Source organism: Chiloscyllium plagiosum, chromosome 4, assembly GCF_004010195.1.
Source record: "Chiloscyllium plagiosum isolate BGI_BamShark_2017 chromosome 4, ASM401019v2, whole genome shotgun sequence".
NCBI lineage: Eukaryota > Metazoa > Chordata > Chondrichthyes > Orectolobiformes > Hemiscylliidae > Chiloscyllium > Chiloscyllium plagiosum.
This window is the reverse complement of record NC_057713.1, coordinates 15,428,932-15,456,857: the sequence shown is the minus strand read 5'-3', so window position 1 is coordinate 15,456,857 and position 27,926 is coordinate 15,428,932. Positions and strand designations below refer to the sequence as shown.

The following is a 27,926-nucleotide window of genomic DNA, read 5'->3' as shown; positions in this document are numbered from 1 at the left end:
TGGCTCTGAGGGAGTTGGATCAGTGTCAAGGACTCCCCATGTGGAAATAAAGGGTGACTTGGTGACGGGATACTGACCTCTGTGGAGTTATTTCAGAAGCACTTTTCACTGGTTCAGTTTAATAACAAATATGAACATACAAACAATGTGCAGACCATTCAGCTCCTTGAATCTGCTCCATCTTTGAATAAGATGATGGCTGATCTGATTGCAACCTCAACTCCACCTGCTGCCCCACCCCGATAATTTTCCAGCTCCTTGCTTGACAAGAACCTATCTTCCACTGTCTTAAAAACGTTCGAAGACTCTGCTTCCATACCTTTCAGAAAAACAGCTCCAAAGGCTCACCACCCTTGGAGACAAAATTTCCCATCATCTCTGATTGCAATAGGTGACCCCTAGTTCTTGGTCTTTCTTTCAGAGGATCCAACCTATTAAAACCCTTCCGGATCTATATTTTTCAATTGAGTTGCCTGATACTCTGCTAGCAGTTACAGGCCAAGCCTGTCTATCATAAGATAACCCAGATATTAGTTAAATCTTCTCTGAAATTATTCCACCATATTTTCAACACATCCTTGGTGAAAGAAAGAGACCAATACTGCACACAGTATTTCAGACATGGTGTCACCTGTGCTCTGTGTAACTGAAGCATAATCTTTGTACCTTTTTATTTAATTCCTTTCGTGATAAATGATATTAGCTTTCTTAATTACTTCCTATACCTGCACACTGACCTTTTATGATTCATGTACAAGGATGTATCCCCTAAATCTCCAAGGTCTGCACTCTCTCATCATTTAAATAATATGCTTCTTTTTGTTCTTCCTGTCAAAATGGACAATTACATTTGCCCACAGCACGAGACGTTTGTCACTCGGATGACCAATATATCTGATTTAACCTCTTTGTGGCCTCGTCAGAACTTACCTCGTTCCTACCTATCTTTCTGTCATCAGGCAATTTAAATACCATATCTTCAGCCCTTTCTCCTAAGTAATTTCTATAAGTTATAAAAATTGGGATCCTAACACTGTTCCCTGTGATATACAACTTATGGGAAAGACCCATTTATTCCTACTCTCTGCTTCCTGTTAGCCAGTCAAACTTTTTTTCATGCCAATATGTTACCCTGTACATCACCAGCTTTTAGTTTTCCTCAATAACTTCTGATGTGGCACCTGATCAGGTGCCCTCCAGAAAGTGAAGTGTAGTGCATTTACTGGCTCCCCTTTATCCACAGCACATGTTACTTCCTCAAAGCACACTAATTGTTTAAACAAGATTTCCCTTTCACAAAAACATGTTGACTCTGCCTTATTACATCAAAATTATCTCAATACCCTGCTATAACTTATTTAGTAATAGCTTTTAACATTTTCCCTCAAACAGATATTAAGCAAGTAACTTGTAGTTTTCTGCTTTCTGTCATTTTCCCTCTTTCAAGAGACAGTTACATTTGTTATATTTCAATTTAATGAGACCTCCCCTGAATAGAGGGAATTTTGAAAATTAAAACTAATACATTATTTCACTAGCCACTAGACCCTAAGATCACTCTCCACTAGACCCTAAGATCACTAGCCACTGGACCCAATGATGAAGTCCATGAGGACCCAAGAACTAACTCACCTGCAGCTTCAAAAATTTACTCTGTATTGTTCTCTAAAATTGTAATTTTTTTTGAGTTCCTCCCTCCCTGACTTATTTCTGCTCCTGGATGTTACATCTATAGTCCACAGTGAAGTCTGACATAAAATACCTGTTCACTTTATGTGCCATCTTTTTAGATTCTATTAGCAATTTTTAGACACCTTTTAAAAAGGAGCAATATTCAGTTAACTTTTTTTTAAAAAAAGGAACTCTTACTTCCTGTTTTTATATATCTAGCTAGCTTTCTCTCATACTCTAATTTTCTCCTCATTTATTATTTAGACATTCTTTGCTATTTTACATAGTCTGTCCAACCTTCTGACCTGATATATGTCCTTCGATAATTATAATTTTTTCTTTAACTTCCTTGCAATCTTTAATCTTTCTAATTAGTCACAATCTATATCTTGGAATGTTGCTTACTTTTGGAAATGTAACAATTTGTGTATTCTGAAATATCCCCTTAAAGGTGTGTATCATCAGTTGTTCACAGGTTTAAAACATTGAGAGTCTATATAAATGAATAATAACTGATCAGAAAATATTCTAATTTCATTACGCATTCAAATAGTTGGACAAACTACTTGTATGTACACAAACAGCTGAAGATTTTAACCATCTCAACTTGATTAATACAGATTTGACTAATCAATTGTTGTTTACTGTTCTAGGGAGGTTACAGTTAAGGATGCCCAGGAGTATGTTAAGTTCATCAATGCCATCTTTGTTGAAACAAGTGCAAAGAATGCCATTAATGTTGGAGAGCTCTTTGAAAGAATCAGTAAGTAACAGTTATTCATTGAAAATGATATCGCCAATGGATGAAGTTATCACAATGAGTACTGCCAAGGGAGTTCCTTTGAAACATTCATTCATTTTGGATTGTATACTTTTTTTTCTATTTATTCATGGGATGAAGGCATTGCTGGCTCGGCCAGCATTTATTGCCCAAATCTAATTTGCCCAGAGGGCAGTTAAGAGTCAACCACATTGTTGTGGGTCTAGAGTCACATATAGAACAGATTGGGTAAGGATGGTAGATTTCCTTTCCTAAAGGACATCAGTTTTTTTTCTCTGACAACTGGTGATGGTTTCATGGTCATCAGTAAACTCTTAATTTGTCAACTGCGCATGAATTTCTTTCAGAATTAATGACCTGGAGCTACTTGTATTGAAAGAAAACAGTCACAAAACCAGTATTCAGGTGGAGAGGAAGTTTTCAGTAACTTCCCAATGCCTCCTTTTGAGTTTTATCTGTTTCAGTGAAACATAGTCACTATTCGTCTGAGAGCGGTACTGTGGTGTTAGGAAACAGCATTTGTCTGGCAGCTTCCCTCCTTTATTCAATGCCAGGAGGGACTGGAGGTTTAACAAAGAAACTGGAAACAATACAAATACCTGTGAGAAATGTTGGAAAGGCAAAACAGCACAGGCTAAGGGGAAATACAAAACAGGCATTTTTCTGCTGAGGTCTTTTTCTGCCTTTTCCTGCTGACTGAAATGACTTGATGTTGCGATGAAGGTGTAAGATTTGGGAACATGTTCTTCACTTTGGACCCAGAAGTTCACCAGCAGAATTATAAAAGAAATCAATTGCAAATGCAGAAGAGGGATTTCCTGTTCTGTGCTTTCTCACATTGCTGGTCACATTCAGTTCATTGTAGTCACATGGTTTGGGTTTGATTTATTGTTGTCCCACATACCGAGGAACAGTGAAAAGTATTGTTTTGTATGCTATATAGGCAGATTGCACCATACAAAGTATATCAGGATAGCAGAACAGAGTGCCGAATACAGTATTACAACCACAGAGAAGGTGCAGATGGCGAGAGATCAGAGTTAACATTGAAAGGTCTGTTTAAAAGTCTGATAACTGTGAGGAAGAAGCTGTTCTTGAATCTCTTCTATGTGTATTCAAACTTTTATATCTTCTGCCCGATGGAAGATGGTGGAAGAGAGTATAACCAGGGTGGGAAGGGTCTTTGATTTTGTTAAAAAATACACAACACCAGGTTGTAGTCCAACAGGTTTAATTGGAAGCACTAGCTTTCGAAGCACTGCTCCTTCATCAGGTGATAGTGGAGGACACAATTGTAAGGCACAGAATTTATAGCAAGCTGATTCTGTGCCTTACAATTGAGTCCTCCACTATCACCTGATGAAGGAATGGCGCTCCGAAAGCTAGTGTGCTTCCAATTAAGCCTGTTGGACTATAACCTGGTCTTGTGTGACTTTTAACTTTGTACACCCCAGTCCAACACCAGTATCTCCAAATTTTGTTTTTGTTGGTTGCTTTCCTGAGGCAGTGGGAAGTATAGACAGAGTCAATGGATGGGAGGCTGGTTTGCATTATGGACTGGGCTGTGTTCATGACTCTCTGTAGTTTCTTGCGGTCTTGGGCAGTGGAGTTGCCATTCCAAGCTATGATGCATCAAGGTAAGATGCTTTCTATGGTGCATCTATAAAAATTGGTAAGAGTCCTTGTGGACATGCTGAACTTCCTTAGCCTCTTGAGGAAGTAGACATATTGTTGTGCTTTCTTGACTGTCACATCCTCATATGTGGACCAGGGTAGATTGTTGGTGATCATCACTGTCAGAAATCTGACACTGTCAACCATATCCAGCTTAGCCTCATTGATGCAGACAGGGGCATGCTTTCCAGTCTACTTCCTGAAGTCAGTGACCAGCTCACACATTTTGCTGATGTTGAGGGAGAGATTGTTGTCTTTATACCATGCTGCCAGGCACTCAATCTCTTTCCTGTATTCTGTCTCGTCAATGTTTGAGATCCCCCCTACAATGGTAGTGTCATCCGCAAACCTGAAATGGAGTTGATGTGGAATTTGGCAACGCGGTTGTGAGTGTTTAATAGGAGGATGAGCATACAGCCTTGTGGGGCACCGATGTTGGGAATTATGGTGGAGGAGGTACTGTTGCCTATTCTTACTGAGTGTGGTCTATGGGTCAGGAAGTTGAAGATCTAGTTACAGAGGGATGAGCTGAGACCTAGGTTTTGGATTTTAGAGATGAGTTTGTTTGGAACTATGGTGTTGAAGGCAGAACTAAAATCCATAAGTAGGAGCCTGACATAGGTGTCCTTGATATCCAGATGTTCCATGGATGCACGTAGGGCTAGGGAGGTGGTGTCTGCTGTGGACCTGTTTAACCAATAGGTGAATTGCAAAGGATCAAGGCAATTTGGGACGCTGGAGTAGATGTGAGTAACTTCTCGAAGCACTTCCTAATTGTGGAGTCATTGAGTCATATTGCATGATTTTTCTTTGGCACTGGGATGATGGTGGTTATCTTGAAGTAGGTGGGAACCTCACATCGGAATACGGAGAGGTTAAAGACGTCGGCGAATACTCCCACCAGCTGGTCCGCACAGGATCTGAGTGTGTGGCCAGGGATTCTATCTGGACCACTCGCTTTCCAAAAGTTCACTCTCAATTTGGCAGAAATTTGGAGGAATTTGGCAGAAAGCTCCACTGAAACAGAGGATGGTCCTCCACTTCCAACAGTGGCAGTGCATACTGTTAAATAAATCACTGTTTTCAGCAGATTTTCCTGACAAATTGTGGCATGCTATGGAATGCAGTACCAATCCATTTAGAATTCAGTGCTTTCTTCCTGCAGAAGTCCAGTGGGGCTGAAAGTGATTCACTCTCACTATGCACATGATGGTACGGGAAGTGGAAAGGCCACATGTGATCAGTCTGTGAGTGTTCTAAAGTTTGGATTGTAGGTAGATGGCTGTACTGACCTGCTTACAGAGCTGCTAACGCTGAGTATGGTCACTGAGCCCAGAGGAAATGAGAATCGATCAATTAACTTTGCAATACTGAAATCTCTCAACCTAATGAGTATCCAACACATCCTCAAAAATTTCAAACAATACATAACAGCTGACTCTCTGAACACGTCTCCTCAGGCTCCCAGATTCTGAGAGGTGAGAAATTTGATTAATCGATTCCATGTCTCTGACACATACTTTAAAGCAGTGATATTTCTTCTGGTTCTGTTCCTCATTGGTGTTAATACTGGACAATTGGTCCCTGGTTGAAACTTGAAGGAATAAAATGCAAATCCCAGAGAGCTTCACAGGAAATAATTCGAGGTCAACTGAAATACTTCCGGGTAAGTTTAGTGTTGGCTGACCATTAGGGGTAAAACAAAGGGTCTTTCGTTAGAGGGCTGTAGCTACCATGTAGCCAAAGTGAAAGTAGTACATGGTCGCCCATCCTTCAAGACTACTTATCAGATTACTGCACTTCTGAAGCTGCAAGCATAGTCACTATAATTTCAAAACGTCATAGTTTACACTCTGAGAAGTCAAAACTAATTCTTGGATACTTTTTGACTCATTTTGTTCCTCACTCTCTCACTGAAGGTGAAGTCTGGTGCAATAGGTGCAAGCGAACTGAGATTTGAAACTGTGAACTTTCAGGTCTGCGTTGACACGGAAATATGCCGCAGAGTGCCCTTGTCCTCTAGAATCCATTTTTGTGAATGATAAATTTCTGTAGTCACATTTATAATGGTGCCAAAGGAGTGGCACCTCAGTCAAGTGGGAGAGATGAGAGAAGCTATGGCTGTTATGTTAAGGCAAAATGTGTTAACATCTGTTAGATTTACTAGATGTATTCAAATTAAGAGGTGTTGATTAAGTTATTAAGGTGAAATAGCTCTATCGTAGCAGCATATTCCATAAATGAAGTTAAAAAATCATACAACACCAGATTATAATCCAACAGGTTTATTTGGAAGCACTAGCTTTTGGAGCACTGCTCCTTCATCAGGAGGTTGTAATGAATCACCTAATGAAGGAGCAGTACTCTGAAAGCTAGTGCTTCCAAATAAATCTGTTGGACTATAACCTAGTGTTGTGATTTTTTTAAACTTTGTCCACCCCAGTCCAACACTGGCACCTCCACATCATGGCTTCCATAAATGAAGGACACAGACGTAAGAAAATTGGCAGAATTTTTTTAATATGTTGTTTCACTGGATGTGGGCACCTAGTATTTATTATACATCCCTAATTACCCAGAGGACAGTTGCAAGTGAACCATGTTGCCGTTGGTCTGGAGTCACAGATAGGCCACACTTGGTAAGGATGGCAGATTTCCCTCCCTAATGGTCATGAGTCATCCACTTGGGATTATTAGAATCAGAGGGTAGAAGCTTTGTCGATGCAGTGAAAACAAAAGACCTTTGATTCTACTGGTGGACAAGCTGAAACGTAAAAGCTGTTATGAGCACCAGGTGTGTATGATCAAAGATCTCCAAAACAGTAGCAGTTTATCATTTTGAGATGGGTGTTTCAGAGATGTAAGTTATTTTCTGAAAGAACAGTACCCTCTGTTCCTGTCAGAGCTGTAGCTGCGGTTTAGGTATTTTTAAATAAAGGAATGTAATGAGTGAATAGTGATGAGTGTGTGGTTTCAGCTTGGGTTTTTGTCTATTAAGAGAATTGACAATGAGGAATGAGCTCCTCCTCGGGTGTAGAACACATGGAATTCAATGCTTTGTGAGCTCATTAAAACCCCACTCCGGGAATGAGAGTCTGACCACTCCACTTACAATGTGGTGACTGTCTCTGAGATGGCTATTGTTCTCTTAATATTTTCTTCCTCTTTACTGTTCTTCCCCTTGGTGTCTCTGTAGATAACAGTGAATGAGCATTTACAGTATTGGCAAGACAAAAGCAAAATGCAGATGTTTGGAATCAGAAATAAAAATAAAAGATGCTGGATGCACTGTGTCGGTCAGGTAGCATCTGTGGGAAGGGATAAAAAGAGTAACCCAGACATTGATGCCTTGGTAAAAAGGAGTGACAACTACAGTAAGATTAGGGCCAATCAAGCATAGTAGTGGGAAGCTGTGCCTGGAGCCAGAGGAGATAGGGGAAGCACTAAATTAATACTTTTCATCAGTATTCACACAAGAAAAAGGCAATGTGGTTGAGGAGAATACTGATATACAGGCTACTAGACTAGATGGGATTGAGGTGCATAAGGAGGTGTTAGCAATTCTGGAAAGTGTAAAAATAGATAAGTCCCCTGGGCCAGATGGGGTTTATCCTAGGATTAACTAGGAGAAAGTGAGGACTGCAGATGCTGGAGTCCAGAGTTGAAAAGTGTGGTGCCAAAAAAGCTCAACAGGCCAGGCAGCATCCGAGGAGCAGGAGAATCAAAGAAGGGCTTATGCCCGAAACGTCGATTCTCCTGTTCCCTAGATGCTGCCTGACCTGCTGCGCTTTTCCAGCAACACATTTCCATCTCTGATCTCCAGCATCTGCAGACCTCACTTTCTCCTCAAGGGTTGTTAAGAAGGCATACAGTGTTTTAGCTTTTATTGGCAGAGGGATTGAGTTTTGGAACCATGAGATCATACTGAAGCTGTACAAAACCTTAGTGCGTACAATTCTAGTCACCGCATTATCAGAAGGATGTGGAAGCTTTGGAAAGGGTTCAGAGGAGATTTATTAGGATGTTGCCTGGTCTGGAGGGAAGGTCTTATGAAGAAAGGCTGAGGGACTTGAGGCTGTCTTCATTAGAGAGAAGAAAGTTGAGAGACGACTTAATTGGGCCATGTAAGATAATCAGACGGTTAGATAGGTTGGACAGTGATAACTTTTTTTGTTGGATGGCAATGGCTAGCATGAGGGGACATAGCTTTAAATTGAAGGGTGATAGATATAGAACAGATGTCAGAGGTAGTTTATTTACTGAGAGAGTAGTAGGGGTGTGGAACGCACTGCCTCGAACAGTAGTAGACTTGCCAACTTTCAGAGCATTTAAATGGTCATCAGATAGGCATATGGATGAGAATGGAATAGTGTAGGTTAGGTTGGCGCAGCATCGAGGGCCGAAGGGCCTGTACTGCGCTGTAATGTTTTGTGTTCTGTGTTCTGTATTGCTCACATGAATGCAATGTATGCTTAATTGTACCAAAATGTAATGTTATTATAATTGTGCCTTCTTGAGCTTTTATAGTCAGCCCTTCAGAGAATTTCCTTATCCAAAAGTTGAAAAGGTCTCCCACCCCAGTGCAGGTGTGACATTGTGAAGGATTCTTAATGTGCTCTCTACAGAGACAGAAACCAAAGTGGATCCACATGAATGTTTCATTCCGTTCTAAATTACAATCAGACTGAAACAGAGGAACCTAGGAGAATAAGTACCTCATTGGTTAAAAGCAGCATCAGAGGTAAACAGAGTGGTGACGAAGGCATTTAGCATGCTGGCCTTCATCAATCAAGGCACTGAGCAAAGGAGTTGGGATGCTATGTTACAGGTGTATAAGTTGATGGTGAGGCCCCACTTGGAGTATCATGTACATTTTTGGTCACCCAATTATAGGAAAGACATAATTAAACTGGAAAGATTTTCCAGGATGTTGCCGGGACTAGTTGGCCTGAGTTATAGGGAGAGGTTGGCCGGGATAGGACTTTATTCCTTGGAACATAGGAGAATGAGAAGTGAATGAGATATTGAAGTATATAAAATCACAAGGGGCATAGATAGGACGAACACATATCGTCTTTTTCCCAGGGATAGGGAATTGAAAACTTAAGGGGTTAGGTGAGAGGGGAAAAATTTAAGAAAGACATGGGGAGCAAAGTCTTCACACAGAGAGCAGTGTGAATATGGAATGGGCTGCCACAGAAAGTAGTTGAGGCAGGTACAATAGCAACATTAAAAAAAACATTTGGATGGGTACATGGAGTGTGGGAGTGGATAGGTACATGGATGGGAATGGTTTAGAGGGATATAAACCAATGCAGGCAATTAGAACTATCTGAGTGGGCACCATGGTCAACATGGACCAGTTGGGCTGAAGGGCCTGTTTCCATGCTGTATTACATTATGACTCTAACTGGAATGTATTGACTTAGCATTTCAGCTGATAGTCCTTGTGATACAAGAACTATCACAAGATACATACAGCAAGTTTCTGGTTAATGTCATTAACAAAATCATGTCATTTAATGATGTGAGTTCCAGTTTAACATTTTCTGTCCTTTTCTATGTGGCCTGCCTGCTATCGGGACCATTGCAACTCCCACACTCTTCTCCTCCGGGCTCCCTTCTGTTGCTACAACCTGTCCTCAGTTCCTAGAATCATGCAATCATATTGTTCACAGGTGGCCTTTTGGCACATCAAGCCTGTACCACTAAAGCTACTCTAAATCTACACTCGTCCTACTTTCCAGCACTTGGCCCATAGCCTTGAATGTTATGACATTTAAAGTGCTCATCCAAGTAAATGTTGTGAGGTTTCTTGCTTCAACTACCCTTGCAGATCCCCACCACCCTCAAATCCCCTCCAAACCTTCTGTCTTTCACCTTAAATTTATGTTCCCTTGTTATTGACCCTTCGAAGAGGAATAGCTGCTTCCTATCCACCCTGGTCACACCCTCATAATCCTCTACACCTTAATCGGAACCCCCTCAACCTTCTCTGCTCTAAAGGAAACAACATGAGCCTATCCAGAAACAAAAACAGAAGTTACTGAAGAATCTCAGCAGGTCTGTCAGCATCTGCAAAGAGAACTCAGAGTTAACGTTTCGGGTCCAGTAACCCTTCCTCAGGACGGCAGCCATCGTTCTTTTTGTTTTTAATGAGCCTATCAAGTCCCTGTTTGTAGGTAAAGTGCTCCATCCCAGGCAACATCCCTCTTAGCCCCTACACTCCGAGCTCCTTCTCCTGTTCTTGCCGTTCAAGTGTCTGATGTCAGCTTCTGAGCAGGCTACCTTTCTGAACTTGTGCTGAGGTCCTGGTGTCCGCCTGGTGGTAGATGTTGGTTGGTGCAAGCAGTTCAAATTAAAACATCAGAGTCGAACATCAGATCTCCAGCATCTGCAGTCCTCACTTTCTCCAAATTAAAACATCAGGTGAGTTTAGCCATCGTAAAAATATAATACTGTAGATGTTGGAAATCTGAGATAAGAGCAAAAGGTGTCAGCACGTTTGGCAGCATTTCTGGAGCAAGAACAGACTTAATATATGGAGTATGATATGGCTTCTTCAGAACAGAGTTTGCTCTTAAAGTTTCTTTTTCTTAATTACATTTATATCGTATTTCTGCTATATTTTACATTTGTTTTAGTTTGAAGGTTATTTTGTATAAGAATGCAAGCATTTAGGAATGTGCACCATTTTGACATAATTTTTCAAGGGGAAACAATTTGTCACTTAAAGTTGTCATTTTCAGAAACGCAACCACAAGTTTAAGTGAGAACTTATCCCAGTTTTCCTTGACTGTTCTGTTGCAGCTTCCACACGTATGACATTTAAGGAGCAGACTGTTATCTTGCTCTGTCACTGGCTTTGAATGCTGAATGCTTACATTTGTAATTGCTACTTTTCTTTCATTCAGCTGTCTCCAAGTGTTTCATACAACGGACAAATTACTTCTTAGTCAGCAGTGCTTTTTATATTGGCAACCATCCTGCACAAACATCAGAAGTGTTTTGAAGGAGAACACACAATCTTAATGTTTCAGGGCAAGAAAAACACAACTGGATTTTATGACAACATTTTTTTTAGACCACACAGTTGAAACAGAAAAGCTCCCCCCAGCCTTTAATCAATATTAAATTATTTTAGCAATGGGTTACTTTTGTTTTGCTGAGGTTGGAACTGAGAGATATGACTGGAGTAGAATGGAGAGAGCTATAATACTATTCCCCTTTCCCTAAACTGGGAGTGTTTAGCGTAAATACTTGACATTCAAAGTGGAATGTGACCCATTCTCCACTTAATTCAGACGTGAAAAGGGATAAAAATTAGTTTAGATAAGGAAATGTTTTCATCAAATTCTTGAACTTGAGTATGCTTCTGTTTCTACTCGTGAAGATTACATTTCTTTACTATGGTCCATTGCACCGACTGGTTTACACTGAATGTGGGCTACTGAGCTCTCTCTATATTTTGGAACACCAGTGTGTTTGAATGTGAACACTCCGATGTGGATATATTTGCACATGATGGCAGTATTGTAAAAGCACTGGGATTAACATCCCGATGAGAATATTTATCAAGGGCAGCAGAAAATAAAACTCCTGACCTCTTCAGATGAATTCCTCATTAAAAATTGGCTGGGATTTACATGCTATCCATTCTTCCAAGTTAATGGTGCCTGAATTTGGCTCACTAATCAGTCTTGCGTGAAAGATCCTGATCTGCCATCAGGATCTGCACAATAAAGTACTGACTGAATGTATTCCTTAATTCTTTCTTGGTAATGATCCAACAACAAAGTCAAGAAAAAAGTCACTGTATACGCACATCTGTCTTTGCGTGTGTATCTGTGTGTGTCTGTCTTTGTGTCTGTCTGTCTTTGTGTGTGTGTGTGTGTGTGTGTGTATGTGGTTGTGGGAAGTTCTGTATGTATGTGTAAGATGTGTGTGTGCATGTGTGCAAGCGGATGTCAGTGTGTGTGTATGGGGAGGGGTTCCATGTGTGAGAGAGTGTCTGTATGTATGGAGGAGTGTGTGTGTATGTGTGTGTGTGTGTGTATGTGGTTGTGGGAAGTTCTGTATGTATGTGTAAGATGTGTGTGTGCATGTGTGCAAGCGGATGTCAGTGTGTGTGTATGGGGAGGGGTTCCATGTGTGAGAGAGTGTCTGTATGTATGGGATGTGGGTCTGTGGTTGTGGATTGGGGGGTCAAGGTGGAAGAGAGATGATTGAGAGTGTGGGATGGATGGGATGCTGGTAGTTTTATTTCTATGCACTGGCATTGTTTTATATTAAATTGAAATTGATAGGAAATAAATTCAGGTGGGCTACAGAATGAGCTGCTGCTTGCTGCCATTGGGAGGGGGTTTGTGTGGTACCAGAATCCAAGAGGAAGGAATCTTGAGCTGAAAGTCAGATGGAAAATCAGCTGAGCTCAAGGCGTGCTAGTATATCCTAAAGACTGATTATAAAAACATTTTTGTTTCAAATTTACTTCAAGTCTGCTCATTTTTCTATAAAACTGAGTCATTTCTGCTGTTTGTACGAGTGTGCTACACTGCCACCTGTTAGTTATGTGCATTCCTGCACTTTGTTTTGAATCTGTCAAGTAAACACTCCTTTCCAAACCACACAGAGTCATAGAGATGTACAGCATGGAAACAGATCCTTCGGTCCAACTCATCCATGCCGACCAGATATTCCAACCCAATCTAGTCCCACCTGCTAGCACCTGGCCCATATCCCTCCAAACCCTTCCTATTCATATACCCATCCTCTAAGTGAAAAAGTTCCCCCCTCACCCTAAACCTATGTCCTCCAGTTCTGGACTCCTCCACCCCAGGAAAAAGACTTTGTCTAGTTATCTTATTCACGCTCCTCATGATTTTATAAATCTCTATAAGGTCACTCCTCAGCCTCCGACGCTCCAGGGAAAACAGCCCCAGCCTGTTCAGCCCCTCCCTATACCTCAAATCCTCCAACCCTGCCAACATCCATGAAATGCAGCGTGACTTTGCCATGGACACAATGGACAATTCAGAATATTTTTGCCCTGAAACCCAGAAGAATATTAAAGTCAATCTTCAATCTCTTATGAAATACATTTACCTTGTCATTAGCTTTGTTAACTCTTGTCACATGAAGTGTTGCTGGATTTTTGGATCAGATCCCACTGCCTGTGTTATTTATAAACTGGCCTCCAGTGATACATAGACAGCAATCTCATTGAATTCTTCCATTTCTCAGTCAAGACTGGAAAAAGGTCAAACTCTTCCTCCCTTCAAGTTTTTGCTGTTTCCCTGGGTCTGTTCAAATGAGAGGGAGAGAATCGAAGAAAAATGACTTGGTGTTTCCAGACTTCAGGCAACCACTTGATGAAGGAACAGCACTCTGTGAAAGCCAGTGCTTCCAAATAAACCTGTTGGACTATAACCTGATGTTGTGTGACTTTTAACTTTGTCCACCCCAGTCCAACCCCGGCACCTCCACATCACTCTGTTTCTGTGACCACAGATGCTATCAAACCTGCTGAGTTTCTCCAGCACTTTGTGTTTATTTCAGACGTCCAGCATCCATAGTATTTTGGTTTACTGTTCCATGACACTCCTTGCTTGTGCCTTGAAGCTGATGGAGAGGTTTTGGGAAGTCAGGAGGTGAGCTATTTGCATATCAAGACCTGCTTCCGTAGCCAATGCTTTAAATAAGGCTGTCTCTAGTTCCTGGTTTAAACCCCCACCCCCAGGATGGTGCAGTTTGGAGAAGTAGAACATAGAACATGACAGCGCAGTACAGACCCTTTGGCCCTCAATGTTGCGCTGACCTGTGAAACCAATCTGAAGCCCATCTAACCTACACTATTCCATTCTTGTTCATCTGCCTATCCAATGACCATTTAAATGCCCTGAAAGTAGGTGAATCTACTACTGTTGCAGGCAATGCATGCCACGCCCCTTCTACTACTAATTAACAATAGCAAAGCTCTTGAATGTCAAGAAGAGATGGTTATTTTCTTTTTTGCTGAAAATGGTCATTCACTGACCCTTCACTAGCATGATGCAGTTGCTAATCATTTATCAGCAGTTGCTCTTCAAGTTTTCATATGTGTGTGATTGGACTGCTTAATTATCTGAATAATTACAGAGAGCTGAAGAATGTACAGTCATCAGAGAACAGTCCCATGTCAGACAGCACAATGGAGGAAAGCCAATTGATAAAACAGTTGATGATAGGCATAAATCACTACTTCAGGGAACTCCTGTCATAATGTCCTGTGGTTAAAGATGATTTGCCTCCAATTACCACATCCACTTTAGCATTGAGCTTTGTGTGCACCAGATGGGTTTAGCCATCATATGAGCCCTGCTGTTATTCCTACCAGATGGGTCAGATTCTGAAATGAAATCTGGCTTGATTGATCATAATTTGGTTTTACTTTCATCGAAAACATCAATCTTTCACTAAAAATTAAACACACCGAGCTGTCAATTTAGTTTCAACAATAAAGAAGTTTATTACATAACAGAAACAAGAATAAAATAAAATAAAACAAACGAAGGGTCTAAATTGAATGTAGTTTGAAAGATTTCACAACACTGTAAAATAAAGTCCCATCTAATCTCCAACACTATCACTTTACAGTTACTTATATAGATCAGTGAAATGTTCCTCCTTGCCCAGTCCCTAGGTTAAATGTAACTCTTCTCCCTTCAATTCCTGTCCTGTGAGCTGTTAAGTCTCCTCCTTGAATCTTCATACCACTGAGATCTTGGACTTTCTTAGCTTTGAATAATCAATGCAGCTTTCTAACCAAACACTCCTGGTCTGGAAGTTTTCACAAATTGAAACCCTTGCACTAAGGTAACTTACTCTCTTAACTGCTCGAAACAAATGCCTTTTCCTGGGATAAACTATTTTCACATCTGATATCAGTCAGGACTCCTTCAAACTGAATTCAGAAGCTTGCATTAATTTAGAAAAGAAAATAAACTTAGTCCTCCTAGCTTCTGCTAAATTAACAGATTAATGCTTTTTCCTTCTCCTGTTGAGAATTCACATTACAAACAACTTCCACTAACACCCCAGTTTGGTTTCTTCTCGTCATTTGGTCTCTGACACATACTGGTTTAAAATCATTGTTCTAAAGAAACCACCTAATTAATTTTTAAAGACCTTCACGCAATAGACCAACACCCACGTGCCACTACAATAAAAGCAAAATACTACAGATGCTTGAAATCTGAATTAAAACTTTTTTAAAAATTGCTGGAGAATCTCAACAGGTCTGGCAGCATCTGAGGGGAGAGAAAGAGTAAATATTTTGAATCTAATATGACCTGTTTAATTCTGAAGAAAAATTTACTTGAAATGTTAACTTTGTTTCTGTCCCCACAGATGCTGCCAGACTTCCTGAGTTCCTCCAGTATTTTCAATTTTTATTCCATATGCCATTAGTTTGAAATCCAACTCTTTAAAGTAGGGTACTAATTGTCATTTCATGACAAACTGTTCAATCATTGCCTGACAATCTTGGTACTGCTGTAGTGCAAGGAATTTCTGAGCTTTTCAGAACAAACAAGCTTGCCCTCACCTTTAAAGGGGAGGAAATGTCTCTTGTTGATTTTTGTTTCATTTTAAAGGTTTTTCCAGATCTTTAGTTTTACTGAAAAAAAATTCACCAAAGCTATTCATTTTGCACCCATCACCAATGTAAAGGGAAAACAAATTTGTATTGTCTGAGAGGGGAGTGCTGACAAATGATTCATTGACAAATGATCCCTACAATGGCGATCACACAGATTTTGATTTTTTTTTCTCTGATTTACATTAAACATTTTCATGTTTACGAAAGCAAAGAGCAGCCGTTGGCTTGGAAAAACTGAACCATGCAGCCATTTTGTTAAATGGCTATTCTGATAATAGAAGGTTCTATTCATCGCTAAGCTGTCTATGGCATTATCCTTAGTTAGTATCCATTCATAAATGAATGTTTTATCATTTATAAGATGGCAGTATTGTTTATAGACTTCAAAAAATCTACAGAGACATTTAGTGACAAAATATGCAATTACATGTGACGTCAAAGTAAAAGTGAATGGGAGATGTTAATGTAGCAATTTGTAATGGCAATTATAACTGTAAAAATGCACCCAAAAATTATGAAAATGGGAAGTTATTTTTATAGACATAAAATTGTGTTCTCTGTGGAGACGTTTAATAATGTATGGATAAAGTTTGTGAAAAGATTTGTAGCTCCGGTGCTTGTTGCTGTGGTTCTGTTCGCCGAGCTGGAAGTTTTTGTTGCAAACGTTTCGTCCCCTGTCCAGGTGACATCCTCAGTGCTTGGGAGCCTCCTGTGAAGCGCTTTTGTGGTGTTTCCTCCGGCATTTATAGTGGCCTGTCCCTGCCGCTTCCGGTTGTCAGTTTCAGCTGTCCGCTGTTGTGTCCGGTATATTGGGTCCAGGTCGATGTGTTTGTTGATGGAGTTTGTGGATGAGTGCCATGCTTCTAGGAATTCCCTGGCTGTTCTTTGTTTGGCTTGCCCTATAATGGTAGTGTTGTCCCAGTCGAATTCATGTTGCTTGTCATCTGCGTGTGTGGCTACTAGGGATAGCTGGTATATACCGGCCACTACAGCGGACAGCTGAAACTGACAACCGGAAGCGGCAGGGACAGGCCACTATAAATGCCGGAGGAAACACCACAGAAGCGCTTCACAGGAGGCTCCCAAGCACTGAGGATGTCACCTAGACAGGGGACGAAAACTTCCAGCAACAAAAACTTCCAGCTCGGCGAACAGAACCACAGCAATGTATGGATAAATATATATTTCAATAATATATCATTGTTATCATATAGTTACTTCTCACTTAAAGTTGAGGTTGTGTTGCTAAATTTGTGACTTCGAAGTGTAACAACTTTAAGTGAAGCATGGTTTCCCATAGAAACCAATGTTAAAGCCAAGTTAGGTTCCTGCGAACATTTCTTGCTCGGGGTGGAGGGAAGTTCACAGGTTAAATTACTGCACCATATGTGTGCAGTACCTATACTTCTAGTTGTAATAACTTGCAAAATAAAATAGAAAAAAATTATAAAAGAAAGAAAAAACATTACGCAGTTAGGTATTGTAGGATCTTTCTCACATTCAATCATCATGAAGTTGAAATAGTGTACATTCCTAAATGCCTACAAGCATATATAAAGTAACATCCAAAATAAATGTGAATGCATAGAATTAGAAAATAAATGAAACTATTATAAATAAATGTGAAAATAGCATCATATAATTTTACCTTTAACTGATCATGCTCCATCTGATGGCGGAGATTGGTTAGTGCGGGAAAAACTGCCTGCACCAACTAACATCAGCCACTCAGTGGAGACCAGGGTTTCAGTTCAAGTTAAGCATGGCAACCATCAAGGAAGCTGACATCAGATACTTTAGAGGTAAGAACAGTGGATAGTAACAGGGATGGGGTGGCAAAGGTGTTAGGGGTTTGGTGGAGCGACTGAGGACTGGGACAGGAACCAGAGAAATGGCAATGGAGGGTGCTGAGTGCTGGAGGAAATGGTTTCGTTGTGTGATGTCTCACAGCAGATGTGCGACATACCTTTAAGAGAAATGGTCATGACATCACCACCATTATCATGCCTGTGACTGAATGATATAAAGCCCTCGGTCTCCATCTCACTGAACTCTATCCTCTTGCAGTATGACATGCTGAGGAAGTGTACTGATAGGTTAACTTGAGCCCAGACAGGCACATGTCTGTGATTGTAATGTACATATGTAGATTTCCAGTACTGTTATAAAGGTTTTTTTGTATTCTTCACTACCATGTGACCCACATTCTTATGTTACGGGAGCTAACAATGGAATCAATAGTGACAGATCATAAATATACCACACCACAACACAGCATGGTAACATATCACTTCAGACTTGAGCTATGGCAAGAAATATATAGTAAACAATGTTAAGCTGAAACTCTCACATTAAACAAATATATAGTTACTATTTTATTAATGATATTAGAATAGGTTAGATTAACTACTGTGTGGAAACAGGCCATCTGGCCTTACAAGTCCACACTGACCCTCCGAAGAGTAACCCACCCAGGACCATTCCCCTACATTTACCCCTGAGTAATGCACCTAACATTATGGGCAATTTAGCATGGCCAATTCACCTGACCTACACATCTTTGGATTGTGGGAGCAAACCGGAGACCCAGAGGAAGGCCACATAGACACAGGGAGAATGTACGAACTCCACACAGAGTCGCCCGAGGCTGGAATCAAGCCCCGGTCCCTGGTGCTTGAGGCAGCAGTGTTAACCACTGAGCCACTGTGCTGCCTAAAAGTGCAACAGTTTGATGGCCAGGAATTGAACCCAACTCAACTGCTGGGAAGGTAGCTCTATACCACCATCGCTCTGCAAGTGAAGTGAATCAACATTAACTCAGCTGGTCTTAAATGAAGGTTTTGTGTACCTGCCTGTACTTTCCATTGAAACGCTTGTTCAGATCTCCTATTGTAGCTTGGGTGAAGGATTGTGAGGAAAACTGGAGGAATTGGCCTTAGTTCTCTGAAGTTTCCATTGATTTTCCACATGAAGTGACGATGGGAGGTCTGACGTTGCCCAACAATTTGGAAATATTAAAAAAAACTTATTTAACATTTTAAAAATGCCAAAAAGTAACAGCACCCCTTTCATAAGTTGCTAGGCTATGAACATGGACATGGTTGATGGGCAGGAAAGCATCTGATGCTCCATTAAACCTAAAGCACCCTGTGATAGCTACAGCATCTGGTCTAGGAGAAAGTGAGGACTGCAGATGCTGGAACTCAGAATCAAAAAGTGTGGCGCTGGAAAGCACAGCAGGTCAGGTAGCATCTGAGATCAGGAGAGTTGATGTTTCAGGCATAAGCCCTTCATCAGGAATGTACCCTTCATTCGTGATGAAGGGCTTATGCCTGAAATGTCGACTCCTGCTCCTCGGATGCTGCCTGACCTGCTGTGCTTTTCCAGTGTCACATTTTCTGACAGGTTCAGGACTGCCTTCTTTCAATCCGAGTCAGTTTAACAGCTATCTCTTCTCGGAATCTAATGTCAGCTTTCTTTTGGAAGTTTTAGGGGCATCAAGTCCAAAACTGTACTTTTATTAATTTGGATGAAGTTTGGGAATGGGGGATTTGAGTTTCATGAGAGTGCCATGTCCACTCATTTGGTCCTTGCCTACATGCAGATCTATTGTGTGCGATATCCATCAGCATGTGTGTTTGGGGCAGCAGGTCTAGGTGTTATTCGATTAAATTGAGCAACTATCTATTTCTGACTGAAGAATGTATCCGCAGCAGGTGGTATTTTTTACTGGAACTACAAAATGAGAGAAAGACTGGATTCGTTTCAAAAGGTCAAAGTGCCTGAAAATAATTCTATTCAGAGTGGAGGTGGTGAGCTATTGGAAAGATGGATGGCTTTACGAACAAAAGGTCAGGATGGAATATAGCAAAGGAATAATGTTCAGTCCAATCACAGCTGCACGCTGATCCTGGGAAGTGCGCCAAGTCACAGAAAGCTCTCTGAATGCTTTTGGAAGAAAAATCAAGTATGCTATAAGATAGCCAGTCTTTCATTGTTTATTTTCTACTAGAAAGATGGGCCAAATAAATTGTGAATGATGATGAATTGCTGAAATCCAAAATAATCAGCCACAAGTAAATACAAATTAGGATCCTTCGCAGGCAAAAAAAAATCCTAGAAATTATCTGAAGGAAGCTGATGTCAAAAAGAATTAAACATAACTCAGCAGTTTCGAACAGTTGCGTTTAAGTCATCCTGACTGGGAAATATAATGCTGTTCCTTCACTATTACTTAGTCCAAATTCCTGACAAAAACAGCAATTGCTGGAAAAGCTCAGCTGACGAACAGTTCTGAGGGATGGTCACTTGATCCGAAATGTTAACTCTGATTTCTTTCCACAGTTCCTTCAGACTTGCTGAGCTTATCCAGCAATTTTTATTTGGACCAAATACCTATTCACTCAAAACAAAACAAAGAACTGCGGACGTTGGAAATTCAAGACCAAAATAGAGATTTTTGGAAAAACTCAGCAGGCCTGGCAGTATATGTGAAGAGAAAGCAGAGTTAAGGTTTTGGGTCCAGTGACTTCTTCAGAACAGAAGAGTCTGAATAATTCTGTGAGAGAAAGGTTTGCACTGATTTGGCACCTTTCATGACCTCAGGACGTCCCATCAGACCGTCAGGAACAGGAACAGGAGTAGGAAGACTGCAGCTCCAACAACAGTCAAGAAGCTTGCCACTGACCAGGACCCATTTCATAAGGAGCCTACTTCACCATTCAATATGATCATGACCGAAGCAATAGTCCTCATATTCACCTTCCTGCACTTTTCCTCTACTGATGAAGAAATGTAGCTTTCTCAGCCTTAAATAAAAACAAACACTCTGTCCCCACAGCTCTCTGTAGCAAGGATTCTCCAAAGACTCCCAACCCTCTGAGAGAAGAAATTCCTTCTCACCTTAGTCTTAAATTGGCACACCTTAATTTTGAGACGATGCCTTTGGTTTCAGACTCTCCAGTGAGGGGAAACCTCTTCTCAACATTTACCCTGTCAAGCCTCTTAAGAATCCACTCTTTTAAATCCCAGTGAGTCCCAACCTGTTTAGCCTTTGCTCATAAGACAATCCCTGCATATTGAGGATCATCCTAGTGAACCTTTGCTGAACTGCCTCCAATGAAATATTTCCTTAAATAAGAGGACCACAATTGCTCATGGTACTCCAGATGTGGTCTCATCAGAAATGTTTTTGCAGTTGCACTCAGATTTCTTCTTCCAAAGTGCATTACTATCAATAAGGTACTTTAACCATCATCCAAGTTAGACCTGCCTCACACAGAGACGGTGGCCATCTCACAGCAGCAAGTGGCACCATAATGTCCAGTTTAAACTCAGTGTTAGGCCAGGGAGCCTGCTCATAGAGAGAAAACATATCGTAACTACAGAGAGGAGTCTCTGCTGCCACCTCTGCCTGATGTCCTCATGTGAGAAAGCGTGGAAGACTAAGATAAGGCTCACAAGCCATCTACTACCAACCTCCAACCAACACCAGCATCTCATTTCCATCCAACCATCTGCAAGAGAGAATCAGTATCAACACAAGGGTTTACAGACGATGACTTTTGAAATGCAGTCTCTTGTAAATGTAGCTGTCATATCTGGCACATAAGATGATGTGATTGTTGGAGGTCGGTCATCTCAGCTCCAAGCCACCTCTGCAGGAGCTCCTTAGTGTAATGTCCCAGGTCCAACCATCTTCAACTGCTTCACCAATGATCTTCCCTCCATCATAAGGTCAGAAGTGGGGATGCTCACTGATGATTGCACAATATTCTGACCCATTTGTGGCTCCTGCAGTAGTCCATGAGCAGCACAATGGTTAGCACTGCTGCCTCACAGTGCCAGGAACCCAGATTTAATTCCAGCTTCTAGTGACTGACTGTGAAGAGTTTGCACGTTCTCCCCATGTGGGTTTCCTCCAGGTGCTCTGGTTTCCTCCCACAGTCCAAAGATGTGCAAGTTGGGTGGATTGGCTATGCTAAATTGCCCTGTAGTGCTCAGGGATGTGCAGGCTAGGAGGATTATCCATGGGAAATATGGAGTAACAGGGATAGGGTAAGTCTGAGTCCGATGCATCTCCCAAGGGTTGGTGCAGTCTTTTCAAGCCGAATCACACTGCAGGGATTCTATAATTCTATGTAATTCAAATGCAATAACAACTGAACAATATCCAGGCTTGGTCTGACAAGTGTCAGGAAACATTTGTACCCCCTCCAACAAGTCAGACACAACACAACCACCTCTTAACGTTCAATGAAAACTCCACGATCAGCATCCTGGTGATAGAAACGAAACTGAACTTGCCATGTAAGTACTGTGGCTACAAAAGCAAGTCAGATGCTAGGACTCCTGCAGCGAGTAACACTTCCGAACTCTCCAAAGTCTGTCCACCATCTACAAGACACAAGTCAGGAGTGTGATGGAATACTCCTTCCTCAAGAAACTTGACACTTGACCAGGACAAAGCAGCTCACTTGATTGGCAACATATCGACAAATATCCACTCCCTCCACCACCTACCCTGTATCAGCAGTGTGTACTATCAATAAGACGCATTGTAGAAATTCACAAATGCTTTTCAGACTGCACTTTCCAAACCCATGATCATTTCCATCCAGAAGAACAAGGGCAGCAAATACATGGGGAACACCACCACTTGCAAGTTCCCCTCCAAGCCACTCACCATCCTGACTTGGAAACAGATCACTGTTCCTCCAGTGTCACTGGGTCAAAATCCTAAAACTCCTCCTCACTGATGGCATTGTGGGTCTAACTACAGTTCACAGATTGCAGTACTTTGAAAAGGCAGCTCACCATCACCTACACAAGGACAATAAGGGATGTGCAAAAGTCCTGGCCCAGCCAGTGGTGCCTATTTTCCGTGAATGAATTTTAAAATATTAATTGATGTGCAGTGAAGTGACAAACATCAGAAAATCTGTTTCTGTGATATTGCTTGAGGGATACATGTTGGTCAGAAGACCAGGGATAATTTCCCTGTTTTTCTTTTGAAATTGTACAGATCTTGTTCTGTAAGTCAACCACTGAAAGCTAAAATCTCTCCATAAACATGATCGACTTATATACCAATAATTAAACTTAACTGGGGTTCAGATGTAAGTGGTCGCCATTTTGAAATATCATCAGTATCGAATGCAAAGAGTAGGTGTGTCCTAAACGCTGCTTTATCTTCACAACATGGCCTATGGTGTCTGCTTGGTTTCCTGCATCCAGTTCTAAACATCTGGTCAGTAAAACAAGCATTTGTGATGTGAACAGGCTGATTGCTAAAGGAAGTATGCCATTGTCATGGGGCTGAACATTTATATTGACTAAATGCAAAAGCCTGATCCTTTAGTTCGAAAAATTAAGACATCTTGTTTACCAGAATGACTTATACATCATGATTTGTCTGTTTACAACCACTCAGAGAACAGGAATGGCTTTGGCTTAATACGTCATTTGATAGGCAGCACCTTCAGGTGTCTAATGTTGTCTTTGCACCACACTAGATTGTTGTGTCCCATTCTGAAAGTGGCACTTGGACCTCCTTTGTCCTGTGTTTTATGTGAGTACCTAAGAGTTTGGGTTCAAGACAGACTGGTGGAGGGAAGGGCAAATTCAAGAACTGTCTTTATTTATTGGGTTCTTTAGAACTCAGTTTATTACAGATTAAAAATGAATTCAGTAATACATTATTAAAAGGTCATTATCTATGTGTGCTTCACCCTTTGCTTCCAATTAACTATTCCCATCACTGTGCTATTTGTACACAGTGGAGCTAGCTCTCTGACATCATCATACATTTGCTCCGGGGGCTTAAAATCCTTCCACATAGAGCCCATGACCTTCTGACTCAAACACAATGGCACCACCAAGTGAACCACAGGTGCAGGAGCACTGAGACTGTACAGACTGCAGTGTTTCACCTTCTCAAGGGCAAGGTAAATGTTGACTTGCTTAAGACCGTACAAGGAATGACTGAATTTTCTTTAAAAAATCTTGAAATACCAGAATATCTTCAGCCACTGGTTGCCTGCGGTGCGTGTGCATGTTGGTGAGGATAAATTGGTGTCTCAAGTTGTTGGCTGAATTCCTGGGAGTCAGCTTTTTTTCATTTGCTCTTGGGATGGGGCATATTGCTGGTGAGGCCAGGCTTTATTATCCATCCCTAATTGCCTTGGGTGGTCATGAGCCATTTCCCAGAATTTGGACCCAGCAACAGTGAAGGAACAGTGATAAGATTCCAAGTCAGGATGGTGTGTGGCCTGGAGGGTAACTCCCTGGGGATGGTGCTTCCACGTATCCACTGCCCGCACCATTCTAAAGGTCACAGGTTTAGAAGGTGCTGTTGAAGGATCCTGGGTGAGTTCCTTCAGTATATCTTGTAGGTGGTGTGTACTGCTACTGGATATCATTGGTGAAAGGAATGATGGTGATGGATAGAATGCCAATCATTTGAGCAGCTTTCTCCTGAATCTATCTGTCTTTGCCTTATAAAAAGGACTCTAATTCCATTGCCTTTTCAGGAAGAGAGTTCCAAAACTTGCACACTTAATGGTAAGGTCCAAGTGAGTGTTGCTCAACAAAGAGACCTTGGAGTGTAGGTTCATAGCTCCTTGAAAGTGGAGTCGCAGGTTGATAGGATAGTGAAGAAGGTGTTTGGTATGCTTTCTTTTATCGGTCAGAATATTGAGTACAGGAGTTGGGAGGTCATGTTGTGGCTGTATAGGACATTGGTTAGGCCACTGTTGGAATATCGCATGCAATTCTGGTCTCCTTTCTTTCGGAAAGATGTTGTGAAACTTGAAAGGGTTCAGAAAAGATTTACAAGGATGTTGCCAAGGTTGGAGGATTTCAGCTATAGGGAGAGGCTGAACAGCCTGGGGCTGTTTTCCCTGGAGCGTTGGAGGCTGAGAGGTGAGAGGTTTATAAAATTATGAGGGGCATGGATCGGGAAAATAGACAGTCTTTTTCCTGGGGTGGGGGAGTCCAGAACTAAAGGGCAGAAGTTTAGGGTGAGAGGGAAAGTTATAAAAGAGATCTAAGGGGCAACTTTTTCAGGTAGAGGGTGGTATGTGTATGGAATGAGCTGCCAAATGAAGTGGTGGAGTCTGGTACAATTGCAACATTTAAGAGGCATTTGGATGGGTATATGAATAGGAAGGGTTTGGAGGGATATGGGCCAGGTACTGGCAGGTGGGATTAGATTGGGTTGGGGTAACTGGTCGGCATGGACGGGTTGGACCGAAAGATCTGTTCCCATGCTGTACATCTATGACTCTATGACTCATGACCCTCTGAGAGAAGAGAATTCACCTCATCTCTGTTTTCAGTAGGTGACTTCTGACTTTGAAATAGTGACTTTTACTTCCAGATTCTCCTGTAAGAGGGAACAACCTCTGTATATCTAACTCTCAGGATATTATATGTTCCAACCAATATGTCTCTCTTACTCTGCTAAGCTCCAGCAGATTGAGGCCTAAGCGATACAACCTCTGCTCATCGGACAGCCTGCCCTTTCTAGATTTTAGTCAGGCAAACCGTGGCTGAACTACATTCAACATACTGATGGATGGAATTGAAAACTCCTTTTTATCACAACCCTGTTACTTGTCTGTAAACTTTAAATAGTTTTGAATAGTAATTTCTAGTATGATTTTAGTCGTCATGGCAGTTGCTGTGCAGTGAAATTATTATTTCATCAGTTGTGTTGAATTTGCCTTTCTGTTATCAGCCAGGTGAAGGTTATTTTTTTGCAGTTTGACCAGTTGGCCTGTGTTCAACCTTTGCTAATAGCAAGCAGTCATCCCCAGGCAATGAACATCGGAAGGCCGCTGTGCAGTTTGCACAATCCAACAGGCTTGGTTGATGGATTAAATTGTTTGCCGACCCTCCCATGAACTTCATTCCATGCTGCCTGAGTTTGTTTAATTGCAAACATGAAAACAGATTACTATTAATGATGAAAAGAAAACCTTCAACTGTCCCTCAATTGAGGTGAAAGTGAGGACTGCAGATGCTGGAGATTAGAGTTGAGAGTGTGGTGCTGGAAAGCACTGAGGAGCAGGAAAATCGATGGGTGGGTGAGGCTAGGGCAAGGTAGCTAAGAGTGCAATAGGTAGATGGAGGTGGGGGCAATGGTGACAGGTTGGAGGTGAGGATGGAGCGGATAGGTGGGATGGAAGATGGACAGGTCATGAGGGCGGTACCGAGTAGGAAGGTAGAACTGGGATAAGGTGGGAAGAGGGGAAATGAGGAAATTGGTGAAATCCACATTGATGCCATGGGCTTGGAGGGTCCCTAGGCAGAAGATGAGGCACTCTTCCTCCAGGTGTCGGGTGGTTAGGGAGTGGCAATGGAGGAGGCCCAGGACCTGCATGTCCTTGGTGGAGTGTGAGGGGGAGTTGAAGTGTTCGACCACATGCTGTGGGGGTTGGTTGGTGCAGATGTCCCAGAGATGTTCTCTGAAGTGCTCTGCAAGTAGGTGTCCTGTCTCCTCAATGTCAAGGAGACCCCATCGGGAACAATGGATACAGTAAATGACATGTGTAAAAGTGCAGGTGAATGGATGTGGAAGGCTCCTTTGGGGCCTTGGGTGGATGTGAAGGAAGAGGTGTGGGTGCAGATTTTGCAATTCCTACGGATAGAGGGGAAGGTGCCTGGAGGGAGGGGTGAGTTGTTTTGGGGGGGGGGTGTGGACTTGACGAGGGAGTCACAGAAGGAATGGTCTTTACGGAAAGCAGACAGGGGTGCAGTCTTTAAAGAAGGAGGCCATCTGGTGTGTTCTGTGGTGGAACTGGTCCTCCTGGGAGCAGTCTTTCCTCCTGTCTCTCAATTGATATCAGTGAAGAATGCACCTTTACGTTGTATCACGTATGTAATTAAGGCATGGATGAAATATTTTAAATACCGTTGACAGAAAAACTAAGAAGCCTTTGTATAATTCAATGTTATACACTACTGTGTCAGCTGACATTCCTAATTTCACCAGAGAATGAAAAATAACATTATAGTGACCCTCTGTATTTTTTAGGGATTGAGGAGGTAAAAAATTCAGTTGATTTTCTCAGTCCTGATCGGGATCCCGCTCAGGTCTATGAAAATAAGGTGAGAACAGAATTAAGCTCTGCTGTGATGCCTTTGCAGTGACTAGTCCATCCTCACTTACAATAAAGTTTACACAGGAATAATGCTATCACATATAGATTCTGCAGGGAGTGCCCTGTATTAGTAGACTTGTATGCTAGCAAGGGGCTGATGTGCTGGAATGTGCTCTTGGCACTGAAAATGACATTTGAACTTGCCCAAAGGCTTGACATAGACTGGTAGAACCTGGTGAAAATTGGTGAAGCAAAATTCCTGAGCTCAAAATTCCTTTCTCTAAATTGGGAAAGCAACTGTGTATCTTCACAGCCAACTGGATTGAAGAATTGCTGAAGTGAAGTGCATATCAGAACCAGTGAATGTAAAGTAAAATACTGAATGCAATCTCCAATCTGGCAGAGAAAATGAACGATGGATAGGGAAAGAAATCATTGATTACCAAGGATGGTAAAAAAGATGAATCAAGATTTTCAAAAATTACATGTTAAATTTTTAAAAATCTCCAACAATAATAACAATTTGTCAGAATGACGCTTTATGCATTTACATTTTCTAAGAATGCTTCTTTCTCAGTAAGGAAGAGTTTGCATAGTGTTTAGAAATGTAGTCATACAGGTATTGACAAATGGTTACTCTTTCTGATGGGCTTTGTAGATCTTTAGTGAGTGAGTTATGTGCAACTCATGCTTTTCAAATATAAGTCTCCATGCAGCTTCTACTGGGGGAGGATATCTAGGACAGCAACTTCTGTATTTCCACAGTTTTGTGAAAGATGGTGGCACACCAGTAAAGCACTGGGTTAGTAATCCAGAGGCTAAGGCTAATGCTTTGAGGAAATGGGTTCAATTCTCATCATGACAGATTGTGGAATTTAAATTTCAATTAGTAAATCCATAGCTGAAAAATAACTCCAGTATTGATAGCAATGAACACTATCCTGAATTAATGTAAAAGGATAAGGTAAAGTTGCCATAGTCTTTAGCTGATCATAGAGCTGGTTTCTTATTAGAGAAAGACAACTGGTGGTAGTTTAACTTTAAGCAAGGGTGGAGG

General features: G+C 41.5%; 1 protein-coding gene across 2 annotated transcripts in view; it reads left to right on the top strand.

Moving 5' to 3' along the window:
- The window catches only part of rab31 (RAB31, member RAS oncogene family), a 79,289-nt gene that overhangs the window by 40,868 nt on the left and 10,495 nt on the right, over positions 1-27,926 (top strand). For both annotated transcript variants that reach the window (XM_043687759.1, XM_043687758.1), the window contains one exon: positions 2,325-2,434. In XM_043687759.1, coding sequence (XP_043543694.1) covers positions 2,325-2,434 — 110 coding nt within the window. The remainder of the gene's footprint in view (positions 1-2,324; positions 2,435-27,926) is intronic.